General features: G+C 43.8%; 1 protein-coding gene across 1 annotated transcript in view; it reads left to right on the top strand.

The window, feature by feature from the left end:
• Window positions 1-2,046: 2,046 nt before the first annotated feature.
• The window catches only part of Psmd11 (proteasome 26S subunit, non-ATPase 11), a 33,275-nt gene continuing 26,051 nt past the window's right edge, over window positions 2,047-9,270 (top strand). Inside the window, 2 exon segments of the mRNA XM_050128707.1 lie at window positions 2,047-2,204; window positions 4,786-4,887. Of these exon segments, the coding sequence (XP_049984664.1) occupies window positions 2,114-2,204; window positions 4,786-4,887 (193 nt within the window). The 5' untranslated portion in view covers window positions 2,047-2,113.

The raw sequence follows: 9,270 nt of genomic DNA, 5'->3' as shown, positions 1-9,270 counted from the left end.
GGGCTGGAGAGATGGCTCAGTGGTTAAGAGCATTGCCTGCTCTTCCAAAGGTCCTGAGTTCAATTCCCAGCAACCACATGGTGGCTCACAACCATCTGTAATGAGGTCTGGTGCCCTCTTCTGGCCTGCAGGCACACATGCCAGATAGAATATTGTATATATAATAAAAAATAAATCAAAAAAATCAAAAAAAAAGAAAAAGGAAATAATACACAGCAAGATGACGCAGCAGGTAAGGATGCTTGTTGCCAGCATGAGCACCTGAGTTCAGTCTCTGTGATAGGGGTAACTGACTTCTGCAACTGTCCTCTGATTCCCACAGGCAAGCCATGGCATGTGAGTTCCCACATACAGACAGACAGAAGTAAATATGAATAAAAGATTTAAAGACTGCAGCAGCAAATTAATCCAGTCTAATATAATTCGCTCTCTGTCAGGTGGAGAAAGGAAAGCCTCCTTTGAGGAAAAACAAGGTCAGAGTATTCCACTGAGGTACGAAGAATTTCATGGTTCACATGACACAACAAAGTTAGGAATCCTGTTACCAGCTTGATGAGATGTTATCCAGTGTTCATTCCTGGGAGGCAGGCTGGAGAGATGGCTCAGTGGGTAAGAGCACTGCCTGTTTTTCCAGAGGTTTTCAGTTCAGTTCCCAGCAACCACATGGTGGCTTACAGCCATCTGTAATAAGATCTGGTCACCCCTCCTGGCCGTCAGGGGTACATGCAGGCAGAACACTGTATATATAATTAGTAAATAAATCTTTGAAAAAAGGAAAACCTACTGGAGTGAAGAATATATTCCCTACCCATTCTCAGTTGCCATATTAGGAAATCCCCACATCACCTATTCCCTTCAGTTTCCTTAGTTAGTAAAGAGTTAAATATCTTCTTCACAAAGCATTGATCAATAAAAGGAGACAGATATGAAAACTGTTTAATCCAGGGGCTGCAGAGATGGCTCAGAGGTTAAGAGCACTGGTTGACTTCAAGGGGTCCCGAGTTCAATTCCCAGCATCTCACAGCCATCTGTAATGGGATCTGGTGCCTTCTTCTGGCCTGCAGGAGTACATGCAGACAGAATACTGTATACATAAAAAATAAATCTTTTTAAAAAAGGATTTATTTATTTTTACTGTATGTGAATTGGTATTTTGCGAGGTGTCAGGTCCCCTGGAGGTAGAGTTATCAGTGGTTGTCTGTTGCCATGTGGGTGCTGGGAAGTGAACCCAGGTCCTCTGGAGGAACTGCCAGTGCTCTTAACCACTGATCCATCTCTCCAGCCCCTAAATAAATCAATCTTTAAAACAAAAAAGAAAATTGATCAATCCAATCACACAGGAGTGCGATGTTGGTCTTATTTACAGTTTCTTTTATAGCACAGCTATTTCATGGCTGGGTTGTCATCTCTCGGTATTGTTTTAGCAACATTCCTAGGTTAAATCTTAGTGGTCACATAAAATGTGCTTTTTTTCTTTCCTTGATATTTTCACAGATATCTGATTACAGTTGGAGGAATTTATAGGAAAAATTTGTTCTATTGTTGAGCTGTGAAGCTGGGGTGAGTCATCCGTGCGAATCTCAAGAACTGTTTAGATGGAATGAGTGGGTCAAAGATGATTTTCAATTCAGTATGTGAAGCTCTGTCCGAAGGTGGAATGGTTATTTGGGAAAGATAGTGTACTATGACGCTGGTGATTTCATTAGCACAGGAAGGGAGTGTGTGTGTGTCCTTTCTGCAAGACATTTGAATGAACCCGAACGGTGCTATTCCCTGCCATTCAACAGGCAATTTGAAAGGTCATCTGTCGCTATGAATGACTGGTCGAATGTGGATACTATTAAAGATAGCCAAGCTGCTTCCCTTGACCACCTCGGCAGGTAGGGACTAACTTCGGTCTTGTCTTCTCAGAGTTGGCCGCAAGATGGTGCTGGGGAGCTCGCATGCCACTGACGGGACGCTCCTGGTTCACCCGCCCAACAGAGACTACAACTCCCAGGGTGCCATGGGAAGGGAGGCGGGGGGCCCTGGGGGAGGGACGCGAGGGCGGACCTTCCGGGTGTGTGTTTCCGGCGTCGGTGGCGGCGGCCGGGGACGGTGTGAGAGCGGTAAGATGGCGGCCGCAGCGGTGGTGGAGTTCCAGAGAGCTCAGTCCCTACTCAGCACCGACCGGGAGGCCTCCATCGACATCCTCCACTCCATCGGTAAAGGTCCTCGCGCCGTCCCCGCGGCCCCGCCGGCCCGGCACGGCCTGTGTCGGTCGGAGGCGGCGGCGAGGGGCCGGGTTAGCCGGCTATGGTGCTGCTGACTCACTGTGTGTGAGGGGGGCCGGGCCGGGGGCGCAGGCCGCTCGGGGTCCCCGGAAGCCCCATGGCTTCCAGTCGGGCGGGAAGCCCCGAGGCAGCCCGCGCGTCCACCTGCTGGCTGCTGACTCACGGTGGGCGCAGCGCAGCGTGGAGAGAGGGCCGGGCCGGGATCGCTACCCCTTAGGGTCCCGGGTTGTGGCCCGCACGAGCTGGCCCGCGGCTGAGAGCCGCTGCTGGTTACACACGGGTCGCGCAGTGCGTTCTTGAGTGACCTGGGCGACAGCCGCGCAGGACTGGCTTTTCCCGCCGTTGTTATCAGCACAGGTTGCTCCGGGTGGGAGCGCGAGCGCTTCTCTCGGAGTTTGCTTCCGCGGGACGCCGGGCACTGCTGCTCACTCCCATTCCCCGGCAGCAGCAAACGAGGACCTTTTTGGGGGTGGGAAGTTGAGGGGTGCCACACACCTCAGACTGGCCTTTGGGGGAGCTGGCCAAGGCGGTCCTCTGTCCGGTGTAGACTGTGAGGAGGCGAAGTGTCGGGGTGGGGACCGCCGGGACAGAGGAGGTGACTAATTCTCCCCAGTAGGGGTTGAAGTTAGTTCAGAGTTAGCTGTCTGTTGTTCAGGGAACTCTTTGGAACCGGCCGGCCGCACATTGCCGGAGGAAAAGAAAATTTTAACTTCGTAGTGTGATTGTCAACTGAGGGCAACAGGAAAGTTGAAATAGGAGCCTTCGGCCGCTCGCTCTCTACTGGGATTCAGGTGTGAACAGAAATAAAGGGACGATGGCAGAGAAGGCTTTTTACTTTTTCCTCAGTCCTGGAGAGTTCGGGTAGGGCATGAACTCCTTGTGCTAATGTGATAGTGGAGCCCGGGAAGATTGGGATTAGCTCAACAAGTAGTGAGTGCAGGTGGGTGTAGGACTCCCAGGATGTTGATGCTGGTGTTGACTTAGTCTGCAGTTATCAAGACTTGCACAGAGAAAGGACAAGAGCTTGATGTCTTTATCTTCGGGGTACTAGAAAAGGAGCGGAAATGGTGATCACAGTGCATTTTGAAGGAATAATGATCGCGTGCCTTTCGAAGTTTTGATCCCGAGTCAAGAGTGCCAGAGTCATCCGACTATTGCTCCATAGGTGTTTTTATGTGAACACAGTTCATATTTAGAACTGATCTGAGGAGCGTGAGGCGTGAGTTTAAACTTTTTTTTGTGCTTAATTCGTTTGCCTTTGAGAAAGTAGAAATTACTGATAAGCGTTGCATTAGAGTATTTCTTGGTTGTTCACTTCACTAAAGGACAGTCCCCAGCAGGCTTCCCTGTTAGAGCGGGCTTGAGTCATGATGATTGACAGCCTTACTTTTCCCAGACTCCATCATGAAGTATCAAAGTCTTGGTTTTTGTCAAGTCATGATAGTTTATCAGAGCAGTGGTAACTAGCCATGGTCACCAGAATAAGCACTGCAGGCTGTGGAGAGGCTGTTTGAGGTTCGGGTGGCTGAATAATTATTAACAGTTGAAAGTGGGACAGACAGAAAGTTATTTTAACAGGACCTCAATCCATTATGAGGCAGCAGTCTCTCCTAAGTGTAACTACTGAGTGTCACATCAAGGCTTGGTAGGGAATTGTCTAGAATTGCTTTATAGAATTGTTTATTCCTAATAACATTCTTTAGTTGAAGCTTTTATAGACTTAAAAGTTTGTTGAAAGACTTGGTTATAGTCATCAATAACTTTATAATTTGATTTTAGTTTATGATAGGTAAATGCACAGGCATTTTCCTAAAAAATATCTTCATACAACATAGTGTCTAGCATGGGGGTCATCACCATAACTGGGAAGAATTTGCTTTAGTTTTACTTTTAACAAGTATAGCAGCAGAAATTTTAGTATCTGGGTGAGATGAATTCTAAGGGATTGATAAAAAGGCCCACTTAGAAGATCCCCCCCCCCCCCCAGATGAGGTTTTGCTGTAACTTTGGAGACTGTCTTGGAACTAGCTCTTGTAGACCAGGCTGGTCTTGAACTCATAGAGATCCTCTTGTCTCTACTTTCTGAGTGCTGGGATTAAAGGTGTGCACCACCACTGCCCAGCAGAGTCTTTTTTTATTCTTACTATGAGGCATGTTCTATAGATACTTGGGCATTTTACCTTTTTAAGCCCTTCTTTGGTGGTTTCATTTGGGGTTTATTATTTTATATGTATGCATATTTTGTCTCCATATCATACGCATGCCTGGTGCCTCTAGAGGTCAGAAAAGGCCATCAGATCCCCTAGAACTGGAGTTACAGATGGTTGTGAGCCACTGTATGGGTGCTGGGATTTGAACTCTGGAAGAACAGTCAGTGCTTTTAACCACTGAGTCATAGCTTTGGTAGTTTCATTTGGGAAATAGGGTAGAGTTCATAATAGCGCTTTTAAGGATGAATTTTCCCGTTCATTTTTTTTAAATCATATTTTAAGAGTTCATTTTCTTTTCTCAGTGAAACGTGACATTCAAGAAAATGATGAGGAGGCAGTCCAGGTCAAAGAGCAGAGCATCCTTGAACTGGGGTCTCTCCTGGCGAAGACTGGACAAGCTGCTGGTAAGTCTTAAAAACAGATTGTACCTATAATACTTTTGTCTGAAACATCAGGTGGAGTTTCCCTCCGAACACCGACTGTACCTAACACCCAGTTCATTTATTTTCCTAACAACTTGTTGTTCTTCAATTTTGTAACAGAAAAGTGTAGAATTTGTTCTCCAGGTGAGGGAAAGTTCTGTTTTTGTTGGAATGTAGTGATCTGTGATTTGTTTCTTATTTTTGAATTATCATTGTATTTCCTTACATATAGGCAGGAGCAGTCTTCAGCAATTTTATTGCTAGCTCTGGTATATTTAAAGAGAGTTCTTTATTTGAAAATAGGGCTCTGGATTGTATCTAAGTGACTCACTTTTTCTGATGCAGAATGAGTAAGACATAAAGTAGTGCCTTCCTAAGACTTCTTCCTTGGTACTGGGGACTTTTGCACTTTGTTATTCAGGTGTGCCAGTGGTAATTGAACCATTGGCTGTCTGGACTTAAGGTGATAGTTCTGTTGACTAGAAAGGACCTGTGATCAGTAAAGTGGTAATAATATTATAAGTGTGCTTAAACTTAAATGGGTAATTTTTGTCTCTTTAAAGTGAACTTAGAGGGTCTGGAGAGATGGCCCAGGAGTTGTGAGTATTTATTGCTCTTGTAGGGGATCTGGACCAGCACCCACATGGCGTCTCATAATAATCTGTAACTACAGTCTTAGGGGATCTGATGCCCTTGTCTGACCTCTGAGGGCACCAGGCATGCTCATGGTACACAGATGTACATTCATATGCATAGTATAAATCATAAAAGAAGTTAAGTTGAATTTAGAATTACTTGATTAGAATGAAGTGGGTTCTGGGAAGTCACTTTATGTGTTTTATTTTTTGTTTTTTTTTCGAGACAGGGTTTCTCTGTGGTTTTGGAGCCTGTCCTGGAACTAGCTCTTGTAGACCAGGCTGGTCTCGAACTCCCAGAGATCTACCTGCCTCTGCCTCCCGAGTGCTGGGATTAAAGGCGTGCGCCACCACCGCCCGGCACTTCATGTGTTTCTTTCTTTCAGTTTATGTCCTAAGCTCAGAGAATGGTGTATCCAGATAGTATAATAAAATTTCTTGAGCTTGTAAATAAAGATCTGTAATTAATGATAATTTGTCTTTCTAATTACTGGCTCAATCAGTAAAAAGTTAAGAAAAGACGTGAAATGGTGCATACCTGTTATCTTAACACTTTGGAGAAGAGGCAGTTAATTTCTGTGAGTTTGAGATCAACTCAGTCTACATAGTGAGTTCTAGGACAATCAGGACTCATAGTCCTGTCTCAAAAAAGAAAAAGAAATCAAACCCTAACAAAGCCAACCTTGTTATCTAGTATATACAGTAAATGTTTCTCAATAATTTCTCTCTAGTGAGGTTTCTGAAACCCCATTTCCTGCTTCTCTTCTTCAGTCTTCCCTCTCTAATGTGATATAGTGTCTTCAAAAGCTCTTCTGTCCACTTACTGTTTCCTAAGACAGTTTGATCTTTATGGGTTGGTATTCACAGAGCAGAAATCCTGAGGTCTTGGAGCCTCTTGTATTAATTTACCTATCTGTGCAATTAACTATATGATAAGACTTCTGTAGAATATTAGCTTTGAAAATATGTCTTTCCCCTTAATGTTCAGTTTTGTTTTATTGTGCATTTGATAATTACCTGGCACTATGCTAAGTACTCTACCTAAAAAGTTTAAGATAGGATTTCTGGTGGAAAATAGTACTTGGAGGCCAATGAATAAAATAAGGTCTGATGTATAGTAGTAATCGAAAGTAATTCTGAGCATTAGCAAACAAGATGCCTAAGTTCAGGGTCTGTGGAAATTTTCTCCCAGGACTTGATAAAAAGATCTGCTGAGTCTGTTAGGTTCTAAGAAGGAGATTCTGATCCTCATTCCCATGATACTGGGAATATGATTTTTATGAAATTAAAGGAATATACAAACATGGAAAGAAACTGAATGGGTATAAGAATGAACACTCAATAGTAATAGACTAAAATAGAAAATGAGATTAAAAACAGATAGTTCAGATCATGTGTTCCTCTCTTGAGGTAAGAATAGTATTTAGAAAAAATAATGCTAGCAGATGCTAGAGATAAAGGCAGACACCTTAGCTCATGTCTCACTTCTGCCTTTTCTAGGAAGGAAAATGGTTTTCAAACAGAAAAGATAAAATAACATCAGAGAATTAAAGATAAGGTAGGTGAGAGAAGAGAGAACACATGGTCTTTATAAGTTCCTTTCTCTTGGCTCTGACAGTTTTTGTCTGTTGGCATCAAAGGAATATTAGCAGAGAAATTATGAGGTCGAAGTATATGAACACTGAGAGTAGGCAAATATTATTCCACTTTCCAAAAAGGTAATGAGAAGGCTAGATTAAACTATTCCAAACTATTGGGTGATGGTGGCACATGCCAGGCAGGTGAATCTCTGAGTTTGAGGCCAGCTTGGTCTGCAGAAGATCAAGTCCCAGGACAGCCAAGGTTGTTACAGAGAGAAGCCTTGTCTTGAAAATCCTCCCCCCCCTAAAAAGATTGGAATAAGCTCCTTTCTGAATATATTAGTTACTAAAATATAAAAGAAAGAATATTGTTCAGACTACTTATAATAAACTGCCCCCCTCGACCTCTACATGCATATACACAAGTCATGCTTGTATAGAATAATTATAATTTGCATAAATTTAAACAAGTAAGCTGGGCATGGTTGTGCACATCTTTAGTCCTAGCACTCAGGAGGCAGAGGCAGGAGGATCTCTGAGTTTGAGGCCAGCCTGGTCTACAGAGTTCCAGGACAGCTAGCAGCCAGGATTGTCACGCAGAGAAACCCTGCCTTGAGCAAACAAACAAACAACAACAAAAACAAAAGAAAAAGAAAAAAATAAGGTTTTGTGTGTGTTTGTCTTATCTTACTCTTTTTCATGTCTGTTTTATTCTTTTGAGACAGAGTATCTCTCTGTAGTCTAGGCTATTTCAAAGTCATTGTGTAGATTTTGCCAGTGGTTCCAGTGCTTTCACTTATTGCTGTGGGAAGGTACAGGGTGCAGCAGAACTGTTCAGCTCATGGTGGACCGGAAGCAGAGAGAAAGGGCACAAGAAAGATTTTTTTCTTTTTTCTTCTGAGACAGGTTTCTCTGTAGCTTTGGAGCTCTGTCTTGTAGACCAGGCTGGCCTCGAACTCAGAGATCCGCCTGCCTCTGCCTCCCAAGTGCTGGGATTAAGGGCGTAAACCATCAATGCCTGGCCACAAGAAGAAATTTGATGAGAAAAAAATTAGTGTCAACTGGAGTTAGTATGGAAGACTCAATAGTTCCTTAGCTGGGCCTCCAAAGGATATATAGAATTTAGGTAGATTAGAGAGACATCTCAGATGAGCTTCTGGCATGAAGGCAGCTTGAAAGCAGGCTTAAAATGAGTGTATGAGCATAAATGAGAGTGGAAAGGAAAGAAGTTTCAGACATTGGAAGTCAAAGCTTAGTCCTGGGGTGTGAGGAGTGAACTTTAATGTTCTATAGCTTACTTAGCACATACATCCTGTAGTTTGGTGCACCCTCTGAATTCAGGTAGTTGAGGGTTTCAAGGACACTGAATTTGAGTTCTCAGGAGGCCAAAGTTTGCTTGCCCTGAATTAGAGTTCCCAGGAGAATGAGTGTACAATTAGAGGATATTAAAGAGACGCTGGCACTAAGGTAACTTCAGCCTACATTCCCAAAATACTTCTTGTTTAGTTAAAGCATTGACTAGGGCTGGAAAGAGGGCTCAGAAAAGAATACTTTTTTTTTTCTTTCTTTTCTTTTTTTTTTTTTTTTGGGCGAGACAGGGTTTCTCTGTGGTTTTGGAGCCTGTCCTGGAACTAGCTCTGTAGACCAGGCTGGTCTCGAACTCACAGAGATCCACCTGCCTTTGCCTCCCAAGTGCTGGAATTAAAGGCGTGCGCCACTGCCGCCCGGCAAGAATACTTGTTACTCTTGCAGAAGACCCAGGTTTGATTCCCAACACCCATATTGAGAGGCTTACAACCACTTGTAACTCTAGCTCTAGGAGCATCTTGAGTCCTCTGACCTTTGACCTTCAAGGACATTTGTGCTTATGTAGTTTCACGTAAGCATAATTAAAAACAATAAACATAAATCTTTAAGCTGGGCATGGTAGCATCACCTTTAATCCCAGCACTAAGGAAGCAGAGGCAGGTGGCTCTCTGTGTGTTCAAGGCCAAACTGTTATACAAATTGAGTTCCAAGACAGCTAAGGCTGTTACACAAACCCTGCCTTGAAAAACAAACTCACCTTTAGTCCCAGCACTTGGGAGGCAGAGAAGGAGGATCAGGACAGCCAGCCAGGACTGTTACAGAGAAACCTTGTCTCAACCCCC

The sequence above is a fragment of the Alexandromys fortis genome, unplaced genomic scaffold (genome assembly GCF_014885135.2).
Source record: "Alexandromys fortis isolate MF-2015 unplaced genomic scaffold, M_Fortis_MF-2015_v1.1 scaffold_80, whole genome shotgun sequence".
Taxonomy (NCBI): domain Eukaryota; kingdom Metazoa; phylum Chordata; class Mammalia; order Rodentia; family Cricetidae; genus Alexandromys; species Alexandromys fortis.
Note: the sequence above shows the minus strand (reverse complement) of the source record. Positions and strands in the feature narration are given on the sequence as shown.